This window comes from Alligator mississippiensis, chromosome 3 (assembly GCF_030867095.1).
Source record: "Alligator mississippiensis isolate rAllMis1 chromosome 3, rAllMis1, whole genome shotgun sequence".
Classification (NCBI taxonomy): Eukaryota; Metazoa; Chordata; order Crocodylia; family Alligatoridae; genus Alligator; species Alligator mississippiensis.
The window spans coordinates 226,055,115-226,078,874 of NC_081826.1; the positions used below are offsets into that span (position 1 = coordinate 226,055,115).

The 23,760-nt window shown below is 43.0% G+C and overlaps 1 protein-coding gene and 1 long non-coding RNA gene across 6 annotated transcripts in view; one reads left to right on the forward strand and one right to left on the reverse strand.

Annotated features, from left to right (window-relative positions):
• Nucleotides 1-9,700, reverse strand: part of KCNN2 (potassium calcium-activated channel subfamily N member 2) — a 122,851-nt gene extending 113,151 nt beyond the window's left edge. For all 3 annotated transcript variants that reach the window (XM_059724928.1, XM_059724927.1, XM_059724929.1), the window contains exons 1-2: nt 8,652-9,700; nt 8,092-8,187 (exon numbers count right to left, since the gene is read on the reverse strand). In XM_059724928.1, coding sequence (XP_059580911.1) covers nt 8,092-8,187; nt 8,652-9,692 — 1,137 coding nt within the window. In that variant the 5' untranslated portion in view covers nt 9,693-9,700. The remainder of the gene's footprint in view (nt 1-8,091; nt 8,188-8,651) is intronic.
• The window catches only part of LOC109282459 (uncharacterized), an 82,800-nt gene continuing 68,665 nt past the window's right edge, over nt 9,626-23,760 (forward strand). Inside the window, exon 1 of one of the 3 annotated variants that reach the window (XR_002089446.2) lies at nt 9,626-9,811. This is a non-coding gene — a long non-coding RNA (uncharacterized LOC109282459). The remainder of the gene's footprint in view (nt 9,812-23,760) is intronic. The other 2 variants (XR_002089444.2, XR_002089445.2) reach the window with 2 other exon arrangements.

Below are 23,760 nucleotides of genomic sequence, written 5' to 3' on the forward strand. Positions count from 1 at the left end.
AGCCAGGCTCTGTTCCTTCTGGCACAACCTTAGCAAAATACTTGCTACAGGGCCAGCAATATAAACACGTACCACTCCACTGAAGCAGTGTTGCTTAGATAAAATAATCTCTCTCTCTCCACCACACCCCAAGCTGCCCAAGTGTTACAAAGCTGGATGGCATTGACTTGGGCGGAGAAGTCCCCTGGACCTACCAATTACACCAACATCTTTTCTTTATTGTGAACTTTGTGACACTGTGACTTTTCCCCAGAGGGATTTTGGTTTACAATCAGCACAGGTCTTGTGTGCTCTGTGTTACGTAAGACAGAATGACCATGACTTTCTTGAATCTAACCATATAAATAAAAAGTTAACATCACCTCAGTAATATTAGAGTTACATGTCCAATTTTTGTGAATTCCTATTAAGTTTTGCCCTGCAACAATTATGAATTTAGCACCAAGCCCAGTTTGATGGAGGTGGAGTAGAAACATAACACTCTTTCAAGAAAGAAATAGTTGAAGCTCATTAAATATTGCTCTCTTTCATTATTTAAAACAAGGAGATAACAGGCCCTTTATACATAAAAAGGGTGCCTTATGCATTATGATGATGGGTACCTCATGCATTTTTGTAATAACAACTAATCCTGAGACTAGTATGAGCATAGAAGAACAACAGCAATTGCTTTTCATTGTACACTATTAATTTGTGTATTTCAGGACCATAACAGGGTGGATAAAAATCAACTTTAAAAAAAAAGTCAAATGTTATTTAAATCATTTTTTATTTAATCATATTTTTTTTTGGTTAAGTTGCTTAAAAAAATAAGCCTATATAAAGCTAGTTTTAATTTAGGATATGTTAGAGCTCAAAGATACCATCATGGAATAGGGATTGTAAATTCTAATTAGGTACTACTTGAGACAATATATTCATGCAACCTTTTTAGAAAAGTTTTATAAATAGGTCACAAACAGGCCGAGGACTATATTACGGGCCCAATCTTATGGGGTTCCCAGAGACTCATCTATAGATTAATAAAGACTAAAGAAAAAAAAAATCACTCTATCCAATGGGACTCAGTGCTCAGTCTGGAAGATCCCATTGAGTATTACTGTGATGCTTAGTTTCAGTTCTCAAACTGTCTCCAGAGATAACATCCTTGCTAACAGCAGTATATGGAAGCGAGAGAGAACAGACCCGATTACCCATCAGACCTGTTATCTCTCTGCAAGTTTGTGTACGTTGAGTCAAACCCTTGCCTCTCTCTAAAAGTGCAAAATTTCAAGAAGTTCAATGAATAGAGGGTTGTTGGGGGTGAAGTAGATTTGGGCAAAGAGGAGGAGTCTGGAGATAAATACAAGAAGGGAAGGGCAGTAGAAACAAAAGAGAAACATTTTGAGCAGAACATTCCAAGAAGTCTTGAGGAATACATTTCTGAGTCTAGCCTTTCCATTGATTTGAGATCTAGTGACAATGCAGCAGGCTTGCCAGGCTGTAAAAGAGACCCTGTTTGGGAATATTTTAACAAAGGTTATATCAAACAACAAGAATGCGCTTTTTGTAGAAAACAATGCTTAAAATCAAGGCTTCCTGACCAGTGATTTAAAATGTATTTGATTTAAATCAAACCCATCCTGGACCATAAAGTGGGAGGAGGAAGTAGGCCTGCATTTTTATACTCTCCTTTTGCTTAGTTCATCAGATACCATTTCTAAGAACTTAACCCAGGGGTTGACAACCTATAGCCCATGAGTTGGCCTGCAGCCTGCAGCTTCCACTACTGGCACTTCCCCTTAGGCTACAGCAGGGAGAAGTGGAGGTAGCAGAAGCTGGGTCCTAGAGCCAGCCTTCCTGCCTCTGACCTGATCTGGGTCATTCCAGACATAGCTTGAAAACTTTGTCAACCACCAATTTAAACTATCAAGCTGCAAATCAATTCCAAGTTACCCATCTTATTTCTTACACAGTTTTGTTGTTAGTAACTTAGCTGTAAGTAATGAGGCAACTTTCATCTTTCTAGCCATTTCATTCCACACACAAGAAAGCATTTAATGAAGCTCTTTTGAGTTATTTTTTTTTTAATCCAGTGATCATAAGAACAAATTCTAATTGTACACTGTCACTGAAGTGTTATAAAGATCAACTCTAAAATCAGAAATCCCCAACCATGAGCATACAGGTAAGTTTACCCAAAGAGAATTTCTATTTACTTCACATAGATTCTATGTTGAACAGACTCCCATCTCCTTGCCTTTACTCTCCTTAAAAATAGCTTCTACAATTTATTTCCTGTTGATGGCTTCTGCCTATATTGGTCTTCCTCTCCTACGCTGTGATGTTGTGCATGCATGAAATGTCTAGAAGTACCAAATAACCCCTTTTGGGGGCAAAACCTAAGCACCACAATTGAATTCCTGGTACACACAAACTCAATAAACAACCAATATTTATTATCATTCCATGCATTAATAATGTAAGAACCTCTCTATATAAGGGCACAACTAAGTGTGACTAAATCATGTCTGGTATTCAGTGCTTATCAGAAATTATAGGATTTACATTTCCTATTTCATCCAGTACAGAGGTGGCAAAATTTAGAAACCTATATTTAAACTTGTCCCAGCCTTAAAATTAAAGCTGACTCAATCACATCAACAATGACTTTTGTACACCTCAAGAGACACTCTTAATTCACCTACTCTAATTCTTTCACACGCAGACAAATTTTTTGTATTTATGACCTTAAACTAAGCATTCATTCTAGATGGAAATTCTACATGCCAAGTACTAACCCATAGAGTATTAAGAGGTTAAAAATTACATCACTAGTCCTGGAAAGATCTCCTCTTTTTACCTACAACTGGGTATATCTACATGTGTGCATTTACTGCACAGTAACTGAAAGTACTGCACAGTACAGATGCATGTCTATACATGTACACCCATACTGTACAGTAAATATAGAGACTTATGCCAACTTGAGCATAAGTTTGATACCTGCATCATGCAGGTATCAAACTTACTCCCAATTAGTTACTGCGCATTAACGGACACGTAGACATGTTACCGCACAATAATCCAGGGGGCCTCCCTGCTGGGTCTGCCCAGCCACTAGGGGACCACTAGAGGACCAGTCTGAGCCCAGCCACAGGGCTCCTGGCTGGCTGCCTCTCCTGGCTTCATTTTGGGACTAAAACTTAGTTCTAAGTGCTGAGAGTCATGTGGCTGGAGGCTGGAGCTCCCCCCAGTGGCCACAGGGGCACATGACAGACTGCTCTGACGTGGTACTAAATTTAGTCCTAGGTCACCTGCACATGTAGACGCCAGCCTATTCCCCAATTACTGTGCAGTAAATTTAAGCCAACATAAATGCATGTGTGGACATGGCCACTGACCACCAATTTTTCAGTGGAGTAAGTTTGCCTTCAGAATAATAGGCCATTAGTCTGTCCCTGGCAAGAGAAACAAGACTACTGAATGACACTTTTATTCATGCTTATCTTAGTTTAGGCCTGACGAAGTAGCAACAGGCGATTTTTCCTACTGAGATTCATCTCTGTCTCCAAAAATAAGAGGAGTTTGTTGGTCTGTTCATTTGTTTGATTGATTTTAGGTATTCAGAAGACTGACAGATCAACTGCCACAGAGGTTTCTTTTGCACAAATAGGGATTCTAATGAATATTTCATAATCTTCCCAACTACAATGTCTGCATGGAATTATGGTTATGATAGGCCAACCCAAAGTAAATGACTCAGAGTTAAGTGCGTCTGCATCCTTGATTCCTAGTTTCTTGCCTTTTTCAAAAATCACATAAGCTAACAATCACGTACACTTTCCTCATCCTGTTGACCGGTCTTATCCTTTTAATAGTGTTCATATAGAAAAATTAATATATTACGTTAATAGTTCCCTCTTTATACACAAACCTGAAAAAAAATTGCATGACCATAATTTTATGGTATGCTAGTGACATAATAGTGTATTTCAAGTATGTACTTTTTAAAAACCTAACATAAATTAAAAAAAAAAAAAAATCACACTACATATATTGTCTTCCAAAAATTCAAAGTGTTCAGGAATCCTGGAATTTGACAGAACAAGGAGTCCACGCACATTTATTACAGCATAAAAATGAATTTGTTTTCCTAATGGGTTTAAAATGCAAGACTTAATGTGCATTTAAAAGTCATGAACTTCTACGCCGTAAACAACATTTTGTTGAGTCGATTTTGAAGTCTTAGATTTCCAGAAGCATTTTGAAATGGGAACTGAAGGACACATACAAAGCTTTGATTTTGAACAAAAAGTAAAATTACGTAACCTAACAGAGAAAGGTATTTCCAATGTATGGAGCTGTCTGCGGTGCTGAAAAAAACCTACAGTGTGAGGAGCTTCTGCCTACTACAAATTACATAGTCTACCAAATAAGAACCTAACATAAGTCGCAATCAACTGGAACTCATTTGTATATTTTCCTCAGTGAAATATCTTCTTACCAAGTGCCCTTAAAATAGGATGGCTGGTCACTTGTGGGCTGCCAGTTTTTCTAGCTTTCATGAGACAACCATCAAAAGGAACATTTAAATTTATAAAAATATAGTCACCTCCAAAAAAGAAATGTTGGCACCACATACTGATTTTCAGATTTCCCTCAGCTACAACTCAAAGGAGAAGGATACCAAAAGATCAAGAAGAAACTCTTATTTCAGCCAGCAGGATTTTAGGTCATCAGATGTTTTCAATAATGATTTTTTTGTGAGAAGTGATTTCTAAACTCTCATTTTATTACCACAGCATATTCTACATCCAAACACAGTCCCTGTTTCCAAGTATTGTTCCTGATTTCAGACTGTAAAACCCGTCATGCTACAAACGGAAAAATACTCATGTTCTACCATTTCCCAGAATAGTTTGCCATCTCTGTGAGTTCTTGTTAGCTTGCACTATGCTCACTAGCACAGTCTCAGCACTTGTCAACTGAGAATTAAGACAGAATTTATGATGAAATACAAATTAGGCTAACACAAAATAGTTAATTCAAACAACACTTCCAAAAAAGAAATTAAATAAAAATGTATAAAAAATAGCACTTATCTATGGCATTGGTTTTCAACCTTTTTTTCATTTGCAGACCCCAAAAATATTTTCATATGGAGGTGTAAACCCCTTTGAATTGTAAGTGTGGGTATTCATGTACGTTTAATTGATCAGTCTTCTTTCACTTATCCCTTTGACATAGTCCACAAACCCCCAGGGGTTTGCAGACCACAGGTTGAAAGCCACTGCTTTATGTATAGCATCCTGGCATCCCCATTAAAAGGGGCGGGGGGGCAAAAACAAGACAAAACACCTCTTATAAAAAGGTAACAAGAGATTTGCCTGAGAGAAGGACTGCAGAACTTGACACTGTGTCTCTTCAGCAAGCAGAAGGCTGTAAAGAAGATCAATTTTAAGCAACTGTGTTGATGGGATTATTCAGTATTTTTCATGGGAAAAATAATTAGCCAAAAAAATTTCCTACATTTTTATTAGGACCCGAAGTATTTAAAATAGTTCTACTATATCAAGGCCTAAAGCATAAATACCACTCACTTTTGGTACTACTAGGTATTTGTTACCTATGTGGCTGTTCAGTCATTATTCACAATAACATATCTTAACAAAAACAGTGCAAAATGTTGCCTCTAAATGACAAGGATATGTAATACTGTCTCACTAAAGGTGATATAGTGGCCAATGTTTTCCTTGACAAAAGAAAGGTCCTTCTTAATTTTCCAGGTGAATGAACTGAGCCCAGAGGAACTGGAATTTGCCTAGGACCCTGCAATGATTATTGCAGTCTACAGCAGGTCTTACATAGAATAAAGTCAAATAGCTGTGAAATAATGATACAGTCTCCTTCTAATACCTTCAGGCAGCATTAAAAATTATCTTAACCTTGATTATGCTATGGGATGGTGCGATTCCTTCTATTTTTTCTCAATCATGGTGGAGTTATTTAAAATTCCCAGTTAAACCCAGAACTAGTAGAAATGCAAGAAAATAGCCATTTTTATTATAGACAAGGAAAAAAACCCCCCGTCATTGTAGGGCTTTGATTTTACATCTAACTGAAAAACAATAGACGTACAAGGTGTTTAACAAATGAAGAAGAGGTAAGCAAACAGATGCTATAGCTGTAGTAAACATGGAGTCTGCCCAATTATTTGTAGAGATCTAACAGTACTTTCTTTCTAAACAATTGTTACAAATCAAGATACTAAGACAAAAATCAGTGATATTTCTCAGATTTGTTTTAGATTATTAAAGTTCATTTATGAATGCAGTTTTATCCCCGTTCCTCCACAAAATAAACTTCAGGTTGAAAATAGATTGATTATCACAAAGTTTTGCTCTTTCGTCCCCTTCCCTCCAACAACAGTCATATTGATTGCTTCAACGAACAAGCATTACGTTTCAGTATTACAGTTACACTAATGTAACTGTAATACCAAAATTAGTAAACTAGTTACAGTTATAGACAATGCTAACTCAACATTTATTTCAAACTAACAAGAACATAGAATAAGTAGTTAATTATAAGTTTGGTTTTTTTTATTTTTTTTTTAAAAAAAGGTCAAAGGATCACAATAATTACGGTATCTAAGGAGGTTGTTTCTTAAATTGAATTTTTTATAGAAACCCTTTCCACAATTTCCAGAGCCAGATACACTGGCATAAAGCTCTACTTTGCAGATAAAAGACATAAGAAAAATAAGTTAACTGTTTATATTGGTAGTCCCATTTCCTCAAAAAGTTTATTTTTCTGAAGTGTTTCAATAGTCCCCATTAATACTCTCTCACCATAAAGTCAGCTGCTCCAGAGGAATTAGATTAACTTGTTTCATACATAACACGGAAACCAGAGCCCAATCCAAAAAGGTTTTTTCCTCAAAAGGTTTTCAGGTTTAAGACTCCAAATTGCAATTTGTCCTGGGGGGGTTGAGGGGGTGGGGAGAGACGCACCAAAAAAATAAATAAATAAATAAATAAATAAATAAATAAATAAAATCCCCAAATGTTTCCTTACTCTATGTTCAGTAGATATAAACCTTTTGCATATGCCTATAAAGCAACCATAGTCCTGTTCATTTATAGAAGCATTGCACATTTTGCATTCATTGGTAATACTGAAGAAAGTTCTCTCTGTTCTAGAAACATTCATGTCTGCCTTTAGCCACAAGTTTTCCAAAAGCGATAGCTACACCACTAGGTATCTAGGAATAGAAGAGAATCACTTTAAAAACATCTGCAACACTATCAGCAGATCCTCAGCAGGCAGGGACATACATTCCTGAGATGGAGGAAAAAACTCCCAACTCAGAGTGAGAACTAAGGAATTTCAGCACTAGGACAGTATCCCTTAGAATTATTTTTCTGGTTTGGCTTATGGAAAGAAGTTCTCTAAATCCTGTTAAGCTGTATTTTATTGATAATTAAGGCAATACTCAAGATGAATCTTTATTGCCTCATATTGTTTTACTAGATGGCTTTAATTTAAAGTTTGAGAACCTGTTTCTCTTCTCTTTTCTTTTCCTTTTTGCTCCTTTTGTTTCTACTTCTAAACAAATTTTATAGAAGATAGCATGGAAGATTCCACAGCTAGAGGTGACCGAAGCCACTCACTAATGAATCATGTGATCCAAAGATGTATGAATTAGCATAGTTTATAGACAGTCACTGGTGAATGCCATGCTCTTTTTTTTTTTTTTTTTTTTTAAAACATGCTCGGCTAATACATTTCCCATACAGCCTAGAGTAACGGAATACTGTATTCAATGTTCAGGAGTGAGAAATCACATTACAAAGGCATTGCTGTAGCTGCTAGTAAAAAAACCAAACAAACACAAAGCTCTGTGTATGTCTGTATTTAAATCTCTGTAAGTGACTAAAATCTGGGGACAGTCTTTTATTTCCCCCCCTGAAGCAGTGAAAGAATAAATACTCAGGGAAGAAGGTGGGATTATTGGGGGGTAAGAAAGAGAGGAAGATATACGAGTGTTTTGCATGAACATTGTTACGTTGCAACCTTTGATAACTAAAGAAGCAGAGCATTCATTACCTGAATTTCCCTGGCGTGGTATACAATGATAAGACCGAGCAGAATGATCGTGGAGAGGCTAATAAGGCATTTTAGAGCTAATGAATACAGCGACTCCTGCAACAGAGAAATGAGGGTGTCCGTGAACAGGCAAAAAAAAAAAAAAAAGAAAAGAAAAGAAAAGGGGAGAGAGAGAGAGAGAGGAGAGAGATCTCCCCGCCACATCCTGCCCTTCTTCACCCTCCACCCCACCTGGGTTGCAAAGTGCAGGGTTCTGTGAGAGCCACTTTCCACCGCACAGAACGAGCCACCGAAATAGAGGCTCTGCCACAGCCAGTGGCTGGGGATGTGTTGCCCAAGAGTGACAAACTAAGTTACTCCAGTGCCTGGTGCAGCAGGCAGGGCAAGGCACAACTGGACAAGGCAGGGCACAGCCCAGCAGGACATGGCCAGAATGGACAGGACAGGGCAGGGCAGGGCATGGCAGGTCGGGGCTTCCCCAGATTTGCAACAACGGGCCTGGGCTCCCTCCTCCAGGCCCCGCCGGGGCCGAGGGCAGCGGCTCGGGGTGAGGGCGGCACCTTGGTGTAGGCTCCCCAGGACAGCTCGGTCTCGATGACCATGACGACGATGCCGAACATGCCGAAGATGAGCGCATAGTCGCTGAGGCGCTTGCGCTTCTCGAAGAGCGCGCGGCGGTGCCCCAGCTTGTAGCCGATGTTCTGGTTCTTCTTCTTGCTCGACTTGCTGCCGCTGTTGCTCAGGCTGCCGCCCGCCGCGCCGGGGCCGGGGCCGGGGCCGGGGCCGGGGCCGGGGCCGGGGCCAGGTCCGTACAGCGCCAGGTTGTTGGAGTTGTTGTGCTCGGGCTTGGACACGACGATCTCCGGGGCGGCGGCGCTGGGGCTGGCGAGCGGCGGCTGCAGCGGCTGCGCCTCGGCGTCCAGCTCGTGCAGGTTCCTGCGGGACGAGCCCAGGTGGCTGAGCGGCCGCATGACGCCGCCGTTGTACCGGCAGCTGCTCATGGCTATTTCGGTAAAGGGGTTGCTCTCCCGGCGCTGCTGCTGCTGCTGGACGCCGCTGCCGCCGCTACTGCTGGGGCTGGCCGCCGGGTGCCGGCCGGGGCACGGCGTGTAGTGCGGCGCCGCGTGGTACTGCCTGCACGCGCCGGCATGGCTGGGGGGCGGCAGCTCGCTCACGCTCAGCTGGCTGCCCTGGCGGGACGAGGCGGCGGAGGACAAGAGGGGCGAGGAGTGCGTGCGGAAGGCGCCCGACAGCGGCGAGGACGTGCGGAGCAGCAGCGGCAGGTTGTCCCCCACTGCCGCCGCCGCCCCGTAGTAGGCGCAGCTGTTGCACTGCACGCACGGGCTGTGCGGCGCCGCGCCCGCCTTGTCCGGGCCCTGCGGCGGCGGCTGCTCGGCGCCGAAGCCCGGCGGGAAGTGCCGCGGGGTGTCCATGTCCGCGCTGTTAAAGCCGCAGGACGACCCAGCGCTGCTGCGCCCTGCGCAATGCGTGACGCTGGGCGGCGGAGAGTCCTGCTGCCGCCGCCACCAAGGGCCCATCCCGGCTCCCGTAGAATCCAGCCGCCGCGTCCCATTGGTCGGGCGGACCCAAACAACGGGCATCACGTCACCTGGCGGGAGGGGGGGAAGCGCTGCGGCGTGAGGGGGGGAAGGAGGATCCCGCCAGCAGCTGCCCGCGGCCGTCCACCACCCCCGCCCCGGGATCCCCCCGCCCCGGGCAGGTAAGGGCTCGGCCCAATTTCCCGCCCCCACCCCGCCCGCCTGCAGTGGCACGTGCGGGTGCGGTTCCCCACTTTGCACTGAACCAGGAGATGGGGAGGCTCCCGCTCCCGCCGCGCCTGGGGAGGGGGAAGCCCTCGGCATCCCCGCGCCGGGGCTGCCCAGGGAGGGAGCGGGGAAGCCCGGCCAGGCCCGGGGGTTTCCCCGGCCGCAGCCCGCGCGCTGGGCTCACATTTCCGCTTCTTCCGAAACATCCTGCGCATCCCGCTGCTCCCCGGCCCGGTCTTCAACCGCGCTTCGGGGCGGCCGCTGTCCTTCGCCTCCCGTCCGGGACGCCCGAGTCCTGCAAGACAGGCACAGAGCGGGATAGCGCGGGGCACGGCCTGCCCTCCGCCTGGCCTCGGCCGGGAGAGCGCCCAAGGCTCGGCCAGGGGGCTGGAGCCGGCCTCCCCTTGCTGCTGCTGGCCTCCACTGGGTCCTTATTCCCTGATCCTGGTTTTGGGGCACTGGACATTGCACACAGGGCAGGCTGGCACTGCCCTGCCCACACCTGTTCAGAAGTGTCATCCCCTCCTCCACAGAGATGTGTGGTCTGGGGTGACCTGGACAAGGCTTTGCCCTGTAATCTCAGCTCCTCATTCAGGGCCATGTACTTGATGCATGACAGCATTTTCCATCCTTATCAGTAAATCCAGGTTTCCCTCGCCAACCATAGGGACTAGGGTCTTGAAAGTTCCTGGGGTTGGCAAAACAAAAGGCTTACGGGAAAAATGGCAGGTGGCACAGCCTGATGCGCGGCCATGGAAAACCATGGTTGCTCAAAACTGTATACCGTGGTAGCCAAAATGGTATGCAGAATACAAAGTATGGATACTCAAAATCATGGCTGGCACAACCATGGCTGGCAAGGGAAACCTGTATAGATTTCTGAGGAAATTCTGACTCTTTGAGCCTGTCTTATTTATTACTCACAGCCTTTAATAGTGTACAGATTAGCTTTGAAAAAGGAACTAGGAATAAGGAGCCAATTTCAGCCTTGTGCTGTCCTAGGCACTGCTTCCCTGACTAGGAGGTGAGCAGAGAAACAGGCTATTTGGCTCTGATAAAGGGTGGGGAGGGGAAGAGAGAGAAAAAGGGACAATATACGTAGGGCTGAACTTGGCCACCACCAATAAAAGTATCTGTGGAAACAGTTGTGAGTTACATTCCCCTCACAACCTTCCAGCTCCCCTCACACAAAGAGCTTTTGCTACAGGTGGGTCTTTAGCTTGGCTGTTAGTGGTGACTTCCCACTGCCAGACATAGGGAGAAACCAGGCCCTGAGCTCTTCCCCCAGGGCTTTAACATGTCTTCCAAGAACAGCTCAGCTAAGGGCTTCTAGGTTGGGGACTCATTGTAATGGGGGAGCAGAAGCTGTAAGTGTTGAAACAGGATCACTGTCATTAAAGTAATTGAATTGCCGACCTGGATTCAGGTTCCTGAAACTCTATTCTGCAGCAACACGGAGGTTGCTCACCTGCTACTTGTTTCGCCTTTTCTTTCCCCGCACTGAGTGTAAGTGAATAATTCATTTTCTCAGCTCCCCCTTCAAAGCTTTAATATCTCTGCCAGATAAAGTCTCTCTGTTTGCATTTGCTTAGAGAGAAAAGGATCAGAAGAAGGGTAAGTGATTCACTTGATTGTCACCATGCTGTCCTCACAATTATAGTAAAAGCTGGGGTAGCTTTTCCATAAGACAGCCCTGTTTTCAGAAACTGTAAAGTTGCCCTTGAATGACAAGGATAGAAGGGGCCAAAGTGTCTTTCCATCTTACTTTTCCTCCTTAATGTTTAGGGAAGGCTTTGGTGCTAAGCATTTTTAGAGTTAGACAAATGCCAGAAAAGTTTAGAAGAGCAGAAATTCTTTTTCAGGTGGATGTTTCTATATTTTGCACAATAGATTTCCTTTGAAACACTAGGTTACACTAGAATTCATCTCCAGGAAAAGTTTTGGGGTGGAATTCCTATTTTGAACACCCAAGTTATTTCATTCAGAAAAGGAACCTCTGTATTTTTTCCTCATTCTCAACCAAAGCATAAAGATCATTGCATATAAGATGTATGTTCATAGCAGCTTTATGGACTTAAACCAGTATGGTTCTAAAAGCAAGCAACTGGATTGTTCAAGTGACATGCAGATTAAGGTGTTTAGATTTAGTAAGCTATAAACAAAAAGGCAGGAGTAGAGGAAAGAGGGCATAAATATAAAATTATATGGTCTACAGTATAGAATATCATGAGATGTCTATTCAAATCCTCATTAATAACTGAACAAAGTTTCTTAATACATACCTGAATGAAAGATGGATCTCATTAATCTAGTATACCAGTCTAAATTTTCAAGTTGTATCAATCTATATTATTGGAATTATGTGAAACCAAGTTAGTCAATTTTCTTCAACACTTAATAAATTTTAAAATTTACTTTTTACCTGAGGGGAAATGCTGCTATAAAAAAGACAAAGGAGAACCCCCAGTTAAGCTTAGTTTTCTGATTCAAACCATCCTATTTTGCCTATGATTTGAAGGGGCTCATAATAATATGCAAATCTAAAATTAGTACACTATGGCTCTATATGGTCTTTATCTGTGCATACAAGTTGGGCACAAAATTTGGTGCTAGGATACGGAATGAGTGAAATAAAGGCTTTCAAGACCGTTAACTATGATCTTCCTTGCTAGTTTCCTTCCGTGTCTATTCTGTGACCTTACTGTTACTTACATTTTAACCTTCAGTTTTGGATCTCAAGTTCTTCATTTCTGGCAAATTGACATTAAATGAATTTTGACAAATGGCAAATCAAGTCCTCTGACTGGTGTAACTGCAGCAACAATACATGTGTTACTTGTGTTTTCTGATCATTTTAATTTTCAGTAGAGTTAGAAATTAAGTGATAAAAATCAAGATGCATGTAATATATAGCTTTGTGTATGTAAAAGATTAATGTACTCTGTATAGGGAAATCATATTTTTAATATTGTAATATATGAACAGCAACAAATCCAGTCTGTGTTGTTGACAGACTGCCTTTCCTTAGAATTAGGGCAAGCACTCTCCTCTCACTAGCTTTCGGAATATCTTTTGTGCTTGTCTGATCTGTTAAGTCAATAAACAACTGAATATTCCCGACTTTAACACAAGAGGTCATACTAATCACACAACACTTGACATGAAACGAAGTCAGCTAGAACTGGCCACCTGAATTGTATAATTTGGGGTTGACCTCTATTTCAAGGTCAAAAAAATGAATGAGAGTTTACTACTACTAAGTTGGAGAAGTAAGCCTTCTTCTCAGTTTGGCAGTGGTAAAGAAGAGCTGGTATACAAAGGCATGCTATTTAAGTTGACTTTGATCTTACCCAAATAGGATGTTTTAAGTATAAGCTATTATTTTTATTTTTAAAATCACATAGTTAAAAAAAAATCTAATTGAACTGGCTACAGTATGTTCTCTCAAAAGGAATACTTTGGCGCCATGTTATAGATTAAGATGGCATGGAAGTATTTGTTAAAGTGTAATGAAGATTTGATCAATACTGTCTAGCAAACAAAAACATTCTACTAGTACATGAAGCCTAACTGGCATAGGGAAGCACTGGGTTTCTGAGAGCAAAAAAATTACTTCTAGGAATTACCTGACCTGGCAACTAATGCGCAGACAATTTAAGAACCCAAGCAAGTCATCTACATTGGTCATCATTCTTTTTAGCCCCTAGATGTTTTAAGAGAAGCTGTTCCTGTTACATTAGAAAATAGTTTTTGCCCCCAATCCTGCATGATCCTTACTGATGCCATACTCTGTTACACAGTGAGAATTTTTGCTTGAGTTAGGGACAAAGAAGCAATAAAGTGCTGTCCCATCCTAAAGTAGGGAAACAAATAAGTTGACAAAGCTAGGGAAATTGCATATGTCAATATGTAGCAATATTTCTGGCTTCAAAGGCATGTCGTCATAGACCCAGGAGTTTCCAAAAAACACTGAAAGAAAAAAAAGTCATGCTTTATGGAACAACAGTTTTCCAAAAACAAGATGAAAATATTTAAGTCATTCTTAATTCTAAGTGAAAATTTAATTTGATTAATTTTCGTGAAAATTGTCTCTTACTGTCCCTTACACAAACCAGTTTAAATTATTATATCTGTTGTGTACAACCACTTCTTCCAAGGGGCATTTAAGACCTCTGGAAAGAACCAAATATAGGGTTTTTTTTGACTGTACCACCTTTTCCACAATTGTATATTCTCCACCACTCCTGGAATTATTCCATGTCAAGGGAATCCCCAACTAGCCAGTTACATCAGCTTTAAGCCTACTTTGCGCGACTACAGCAGGACAAAGCAATCTTAGCAGCACTAAGGAGCTAGTCTCTTTGAAATGGACACAAGTACCAAGATTTTTTTCCCAATAATTCTTAGATTAGTGCAGGTTTGTGGCACAGAAATCCAACTGACTTTAAGTCTGGTATTATCATCTACTATAATATTTTGGGCTGGGCCTATCTTAAAGCTACAAAAGCAGAAGAATTAAAAAAAAAAAAAAGGAAGAACACAAAAACAAGAAAAATGAAACAGATACATGAACAGATTTGCAGTTTTTAGTCCTTACATCAATGAATATGCAAACATTAGAACTGCCATCCATAAAAACCACAATTGGGCTTAGATGTGAATGCCTAATTGCAAATATTGTATGTGGATAGGTGCTGACTGGAAACTGGGAGAAGCCTCTTTCAAGACTTCTGAGAGTTTACGTGCCCTTAAAAAAAAAAAATCAGCAAATTACATGCTTTTTCATAACTCTAAATGAACTGTAGAAATTAATTCCGAATAGCTAAACATTATTTTACAAATATGGCCAAAGTAATATTTCCCCAGTATTTTTGTATTTATCATCCAGTATTTTATTTTCCCATAGAATACAGCTTCCATGGATTAGTATTTGCCCTGTTTTATTTTGCTGTTGAAAATAGTCCCACTAGACTTGCCTTATAGAAAAGGGAGCAGAGCCCATCTTTAACCTGATACCGTTAATTGAAAGAAATGAAAAATGAATTTTATATTTATTGCATGACTAAATAAATCCTAAGGCAATTTATTAAGGTGTATGCCTGTACTGTTGCTTCTGAGTACTGCTACTTAATGTTGATTGTTACTGGAATCTGGTGCACCGAGTTCTAGTTCATGACTCAGGACAAAGACAGAGGTGTTTGCCAGATTTGAGATTCCAGAATTTCCAATACAGGCAACCGCTGCTTAGGACTCTTAATTGGTTCCTGAAAAAACAAGCGTTAAGCAAAACCTGAAGTATTTAATGACCCAAGATGGTGACCACAAGCATTATAACAAAACAAAATGTGCAGCCTTTCTTAAAAAAAAAAAAAAGCAGCAGCAGAGGAGGGGGCACTGGCTTTAGTGATTTAGGGTGCATTTTACATACAGCACCATGAGTTAGAGCCCGCCCCCAGTTCTGGGGCCGTCAGTGTGGGAGAGAGGAGGAGGAGGGAGCAGCCAGCATGGGTGGGGTGTTACAGAGCCCCCTCACCTCGCAGTCCCATCCTGGTTTCCCCCAATACCCAAGCCAAGGTAGCTGGGGGAGGCTCGCAAGGTGAAGGAACTACGTTCCACCCGACCCTCCACTCCCCCCCCATACAAGACAAAGCAAAGCAGCTGGCAGCTCCCTCCCCCAGTCACAGCCCCACCCCACCCCCTATGTGAAAAATTAACCTTGGAGAGAACACAGGTTCCCCCAGGTACTCTGCTTTAGGCACCTTAAGCTATTATATGACCAGAGTTAATTTTTTTGTGCGATCAGCCATTTTAAAAGTGCTCTGCAGCTATGCACATGTGTTACATCATGGCTGCAGAGAGTTTTCAGGGGCCCCCATCAAATTAAAAAAAAATGCAGGTTTTGTAAGCACTCTTGGTGACCTGATGGATATTTCAGGATATTTAACGGTTACACTGTATAACGCTTAAATCACCCTGATAGACACTTATTCTCACAAGGAGTGTCAGTAATTTAAGTTGGTCCCCTTGCATGACTAGGCACTTACTAACATGAATGAGGGTGTACACTGTGCTTTAAAAACATAAGAAAACTTGGCTGCTTCAGCCTTTAATTTTGAGGAGGATCATGAGCCCTTATTAGCTGTAGCTGGAAGAAACAGATGAAATACCCCAAAGAGAACAGCAACAACCCCCAGGGAACTATCTTTTAATAGAAAAAGAAGTAGAGAATGTCTTGCCATGTTCACACTTCTTAAAATAAAAATGTCAGTGTATTCTAGCATCTTTCATATGTACAAACTGTATTAACTTTGTAAATTGGTTTGAAATACAACTGTAGCAACAACTGCAGGCAGAGGGGGAATGAAATAAGGTGACTAGACAAGGCAGAAATGGTATCTAGCCAAAATTTGAAATGCATTAGAGAAAGTAAGGTAGAAAAATAGTTGTCAATGACAGAAATTGCAGAGGAAAAGGCTGCCTTGCCATATAGTAGGGAGATAACAGGAGACCAAGCAAGGAGGATACGAAGGAGGCGTAAAGGAACACTGTCTAGGAGAACGTAGGATGAAGTAACTTCAGAAAGCTTTATAAACAAAAGGGCTGAATTTCAAAGTGAACAGGAAGTCCACGGAGATTTCAAGCATGTGCCATGTTTCTGTTTCTTCAGACAAGTGGTAGAGCTTTCTGCATGTATTCGAATCTGGAACCCTGCAACATGGACACTATAACCATAAAAAGTTGCAGTTAGATGAAAGCTGAAACAAGGATTTCAGCAGAGGTGGAATAGAGTCTTGAGCAAAATTAGAGACATTGTGATGGATATAGTTACTGACAAACCTATAGAATAGACAACATGAGAGTATAGAACAGTGGTTCTCAACCATTTTAGACGTGAGGCACCCCTCAGTAGCTCTTCGTTTTTACTCATGTTTTGACTACAGAAAAATAGAGCAGTTTTTCTGCTGCAAAGAATTCAGAAAGACCACAATAGGTCAGAATGTTTTTAACACTCTAGATTCCTATTTGAAATCTCTGGGTATATCTTGGGAACCATGTTTGCACACCTAGCAGTGCCAACATTGTGTGGCACCCCAGGAGATCTTTGATAAGATTCCAAGGCACAATACGGTGCTGTAGCACCCTGGTTCAGAATTGCCCATATTAAAGAAACAATAACCTAGAGGTTGCCAAGGTGGGATGCCTGTATAGAGACAGGAGGTAGTATTTTTGTTTTGAAGGTTGTTTGAAGGAAAATACAGCTGTCATTTAGCTGAAAGAAGAGTAGAGAAAACTAGAAACCACCTAATACCACAAACTTATGGTCAAGAGAATACAGTATTTCCCACATGTAACACTGTTTTTTCTTTAAAGAGTAGTTAACCATTTAATCAAAGTCCTGCAGCAAAGACATGCTAGGAGTCTACCCATTTTTATCTTGTCTGTTCCTTCCCTTTCCACAGAGTCTGTATGGATTTCTGGTACAGATGCTTCAAGGCAGTTCTGACACCAAAAAGCATTTTAAGCTTGTTATCTGTAAACAGGTGGGGCACTTTTTCACTGGGCAGCTGTCTGTTATGTACAACAGAAAGTCAGATTGACCTTGCTGCTCCCCAGGTTGGGCAGGCTACAGTCATCTGGCCAGTTGAGGCCCTCTGAGCATTCCCCTCTCTTTTGCTGCCCAATGAGAATTTAGGAAGACTTCCACAAAGTCAGGTAGGATAAATTGCCAATAACTTAATGCCCCATGAATGGGTCCCAATTGTGGAACAAGTTACAAAAGCTGCCCACAATCCATCTTGTGTGGGAACTAAATAAAACTGATTGTGCAAATGCTTCCCATTATCCACTATCTTGATAGCATGCAGTATCATAGAAGGATACATTTGTGTGTTTCTTTAAATTTGTAAGTTAGGGTAATGTTTACACAAAAAGTGGGGGGTACTATTTGAATTTCTTCCCTTCTTTTACCTATCACTAACTTAATGGAGAGAGCCAACAGCCATTCAAGATAGTTGTGACTCTCCTAAAATTCATTTGACCAGGATATGTCTGGATACAGAACAGGAAGAGAGTGCTTGAAGTGTTTTAAATGGTGTGACAATGGTGCCTGCTCATGGCCAGTCACCATATTGGCCTGCCACTTTGTCTAGGGCAGTCTTCCCTTACCATGTCCCATGCCTCGCAGATGGCATCCATTGGGCACAGTACCTCACTGTGACCCATGCTGTAGGGTCTCACTGGGACTCTCACTTCCCTTTAGAACTTGCCATCACAGCCTCACCACACTGGGTATGAAACTACACACTATGACTTCCCCCAGCCCCTTGCAGGCCACCCTTAGCCTTTAGCTCTGCTTGCCCTGGTATCCTCAGTTGTACACTGTGCACCCTCTCGCTAAGACTCAGCTCTGCTTCTGGCCTAACTTCTCCTTTGCCCCCTTTCTAGGGCAACAACTTAATTCTCTCACTGGGGCCCACTCACTAACTTACTTTAGTGCAGCCTTTTAGGTTGCCCCTGGCAACCCTACTCTGCATATGCCAGTACTACGCACTCTTCAGGTCTCCCTTGTGGCCCTACTCTACGCAGCCAGTTCTTTTCCTCCGCCCCATCACTGGGGCCAATGTTCTGCCCAATGCTGGGACCTCGGGGACACCCCTAGGCTCAGATGCCTCTCCCTAGGCATGCCTGGCCCCACTACCTTCAGGGTCTACACCCCCATGAGCTCAGGTGCCTCTTCCTAGGTATGTCTGGCCCCACTGTCTGCACTGTAACCCACTGGGTAGCGGGGGCTGGTGTTATAAGGCACCCCTACCTACCTTTCACTGGGGAGGAAACTGACCTGGCATTTCTGGGAAACTATCCTGCCACAGGCAGCCCCACCAAGCCATCCTTCCTCAGCAAGGTGCAGTTTTCAGTCATACCCAGGACCAGGAGCCTCCTGCCATCCCCATAGCTCCTGCTTTTACCTCCAAGGTGCTCCTGAGCAGCCACTCAGCTGGATGGTGTCTATCTAACTGCCAATAGCAGACTGCTGATTCAACCCTGAGAGCCTGGATCTAAATGGAGCATGCTCAGCCCCCTCCTCCAATCCCTGGGCTATCTGGCGGTCATGTGACTTCCTCATTACACTCGCACCTGCCAGCTGCCCTGATGTCTGCTCTGGCCCTTAAAGTGACAGGCAGCCAATGGTCTCTCTGCAAGCAGTGTGACAGGAAAGGGAGTTGAGGAAACAAGGCCAAATATATTCTACTCTCTAGCACTGCTAAATGATGTAGCCAAAAATAAGGAAACCTGATTCAAAGTTCACTGAGGTCCATATCAAATCCCATTGAGTTTAATGGTAGTTAAAGCCAAAAGAGATGCATATATCAGGAAGCTTTGGAGGAATTTTGTCTTACTGAAATAGATTTTCTTTTGGTTGTCCCCTTTGAGCTTTGTAGTCCCACACCATTTCAGAGTGTTTGTGTTGCTTCTTAAAAAGTAAAATTAAGAGCACTTATACATATGTGCATAGTATCTAAGTAATCAGGAAAACTCATTATGACAAATTTCCAGGCTTAGCTATTTGTATTTTGAAGGCTTTTGTGTTTTTCTTGAACTGGCTTTAGTTTTGGTAGACTCGAGTTTATAGTGCCCTTCAGATTGTTCATGGAAATTTAAGCCATGCAGAGGTACTCTGTATAATCCTGCTACTCTGTATAATCCTATGCATTAATTTTCAGGAATGAGTAGTTTATGCATTCAAATTGAAGCTTTTCAGTGCAATTGTTTTAGTACAGTAGGTGCCTTTGAGACAACCAGTCCAATTCACAAAAAGAGTTGGAGACTTACTTCAAACTTAAACCACACATTAATTTGCAGGCAGGTATTATACGGAGGTGTAATGACCAGGGTCCATGTCCTGGGTGGCAGCAGGGACTGGGCTGGCTGCAGTGGCACCTGCTCTTCCTGCGTCTCTCTTAAGTAAGAACCTTTAGCTCCCACTCTTTGTTACATGGCTGGTATAGAAACCAGAATAGAAGATTTCTCCTAGTGGAAGTATGATGTTGTTTTAATGCTTAATGTGGTTCTGACACTGTCATTCTTAGCACTTGTTTAAGAGAAATTTTACTCAAGGATCACTTGATGTCTGCTAGCAATTGCTCATGACTCCTTACTAAGCAAGGACAAAACGTAAGTTTATTCTTATCCCAGAAAAATAGTTTGAAATCTAATGGCAATGAACATTTGAGATGGACTGATCTTGCTAGCTGTTAAATTTAATAGGTACAATACTAACATCTTCCATATGCAAAAGAAAAATAATGTTGCTAGAAACCAGTGTTACCATTAGCTAGTGAATTGATGTATGAGTTTCCATATTATTTCCTGCTTTTCAGTTCATCATCAAATTGCATATAAAGGAAGAAAAACTGCTGTGTGTCAGTGTGCTACATAACCATCTCAGGCCTGTCAGCTCCAAGAGATGCAGCTGCTAAATGATTACTGGTTTAGAAAAAAATCAAGTATTTGCTTGTATTTATTATTAATTCAATGGAGTTACTTTAGCTGCAGCAAGTTTACTTTTATATGGTTCAAGAGAAAACTAATTTTTTAATCATTTTCCAATTTTTTACATAAAATAAAAAGAAACTTGCTATTTGAAATATAAATGGCAAGGTACATTGACTTAATGGAATTTATTTAAATAGACATTTTAAAAGGCTCACTAAAGTTATTCACAAAGTGAAAGTATGAATTTTTATTATTATTATTATTTTCCTTCCATTTTCCAGATTATATTTAAAATTATGTAAGAAACATGTGCACAACACTAGTCTTTCATACTGAAGAAAAGGAAATTTAACGAGGTCAGTTGTGATATTTCCTTATCTATTATCCATAGTAGTCTGTTCTGCAAAGGGTAGTGATTTAATTCAATTCTGGTTCTGACTGCTATTTAATTGAACATTTAATGAGATTTTTCAATACATAAGTATATTAATCCAATGTGATGTTGTTTTTAAAGCATACCTCTATTTTATCAGTGCTACAATATCTTTCAATACAAAGAAGAGAAAAGATGGAAAAATTACTATGTTTCTAGTCATTACACAATCACCACAATCACAATGAGGAAAGAAAGTAGTATGCATGCCAAATAAACATGCAGTTTAAATAAAGGGGCTCACATATTCCAATGTCCGAATTTATATGGTATTCTCCTCTAGAAGTAGGCAAAATATTTTCAAATCGTTTTAAAAAAAAAAGAAGCCACCCCAAAAAATTAATTTCAAACTATTATGGAATTTGGGTCAAATCTCAAATAGTTTTGGTGGGAGGAAACATTTCAGTGCTAGCTTTGCAAAACTGGAAGAAGAGGCATGGTAGCAGCCACTTTTTTTGATGCAAGAGTACTGGGATTAGAACAGTCACGTAGATGCGGGAGGCCTGGGCTCAAATCCCATCTCTGCCTGAGGGGATTAAAGTGAGAGTCCTAACCACCCACTATAGGTTATTGTGAGGTTGGTCTCTCTCAGTGCCTCATTTATTCTACTCTGTATAAAATACTACATCATCAGAGAGCAATAAAGTGGGCATAATCTTCTAATTTGATGGTTAGGAGCTGCCTGAATTCCAGTTTCTACTCCAATGTCAATACAAAGAGTTGAGTATTCCTCTTGCCTGATATCCTAAAGCAGTGGTCACCAACCGGTTGATCGCAGTCAACCAGTAGATCTTGGAGCCTCTTGGAGTCTGTCCAAGGCTGGGGTGGGGGGCCCAGACTGCCCCCCAGCCCATCAGTGGGTCACAGACTGCCCAGCAAGTTAGTCCATGGGAGAGGGAAGGGGCAGGGCCAGATTGAGGCCCCCGCAGTGAGGGGCAGAGTTCCACAGAGGCAGGAGCAGGGGTAAGTTGAGTGGGGCCCTGGCCAGGTGTGTAGCGGGAAAATCGAGCCTGGGCAGGTTGTTCAGGGGCACGGGGGTGGGGGCTTCCTCCACTCTACACACCCCAGCGGAGGCCCAGGGGGCACATGCCCCCCATCTGTGCGTAGCGGAGGCAGCTGCCATTGTGGGCTGGGCTTTGCACCCCAAGCCCCACTATACACCACCCAGGAGTGGCCTGATGCCACATGTCCAGCTGCTGGATGGGCAAGGGATGAGACTCAGCCCAGTGGCGGGACACACATGGCGTCAGCCACTCCCAGGCAGGCTGCAGTGGGGCTCTGGGTGCAAAGTCCAGCCCAGAATTTCAGCTGCCTCTGCTACGCACAGATGGGGGGGGCATGTGCCACCCCCCATCTGGGAAGGGGGCTATAGGCACTTGAAAATTCACCAGAGCAACCCCTCCCAGCACCACTGCCCAGCCTGACCGCAGCACAGCCCAGACCACCACAATGAAGAGTGTGGCACTGCCTTTCAGCCTGCTGCTCGCCCTTCCCCCCCCCCCCCCCACCTGCCCTGCTGTGCAGATTCCGGGGAGGAAGGAGAAGGGGAAACAGTTCTGCACTCATCACAGTGGTGGTCTGGGCTGTGCTGTGCTGCACTGCAGCTGGGCCATGTGGCAGCGCTGGGAGGGGGGGCTATGGTGAATATTTGGGAGCCTGCAGCCCGCCATAGCCCCACTCCCAGCATTGCCTAGCACACCCCAGCTCCAGCCTACAGTGGCAGCCAGCCCAGCTGGCATGCAAATGTGGGGGCACACGCCCCCATGCCCTCCCAGGGTGTGCACCCCCCACACCCCCAACCACCAGACAAGCCACTCGCAGCTCCGTCCCACACCCCATATGTGCAGGGCCTGCCCCTGTTCCAGCCCCACTCCCTCCCTGCCTTTGGGCAGGGGAGGAGATTGAGGCCTCAGCAGTGAGGAGGGAAGTAGGGCTAGGGCTGGGGCCTCAATCTGCCCTGCCCTCCAACAACCCTTTCCCTCCCCCTGCCCCTTCCACCAGAGACTTACCTGCTGGGGGGGTGTGCCCCCAAATAATTTTTTCTCCCTCTGCCTCAATCTTCCTGCCCTCCTTCCCTTCCCACAGACTTACCTGCTGGGTGAGGGGGAGGGGGTGGCAGCACATGGTAGATCTTGGTTTGCTTCTGAATGCCAAAAGTGATCTCCTACTTAAAAAGGTTGGAGACCACTGTCTTAAAAGCCTTGGTGTAAAGTACAGCACCAGCTTTGGGCACCAGTTCAGAGGGGGTGACCCCAATGGCAGCACCCAGGAAATGTGTGTGTCTGCTGCTGCACCAGCCCCTGCATAGGGAAATAAGTGTTTGCCCCCTCTCCCCTGTGCTGTACAGGGTGCCAACATTTCAAGTTACACCTCTGGCAACAGCAACTCCAAAATACAAGTGACAACCAATGTTTTAAGAAAAAAGTCATCTAAGACAGTAGGAATTGAAAGGTGTAATTATAAGAATGAGGCGATGTTTTGTCCAGAAATACAATAGGTAGACAAAAGGAACAGAGTCCGAATTTGACGTGTCAGCAGCATTGAAATTCTCAACAACAGAAACAAGCTCTGGGAACAAATTTTATTCTTTAAAATATGAATACATATTTTTTAAAATAATACAAATTCAGAACAAACACCATGGTAACATTTGGCCAATTAAACAGGGTTTGTTCTGTTTGCAGAAGTAAAACCAGATGATGTGCCTGTCATTTTAAAAGCCCAATTATGTCCTGTTGCTCTGTGAATGTTTCCTCCATCTGCCTTGTATAAAAAAAAAGAGGGGGGGGGGAGGCACTCCCCTTGCTCATCTTCACAGTGGCCCTAACCAGCTACAGCTTCCACCGTTTTTAGACTACCAAGAAGGTTGTCTCGCTAGTAATCTTTAGGACTCAAAGATACCTCAAAGAAGATGGGAAGAACCTTGTTTCCTGACCTTATCCAATATGCTTCAATTTATGATATTGGTAACCGTGC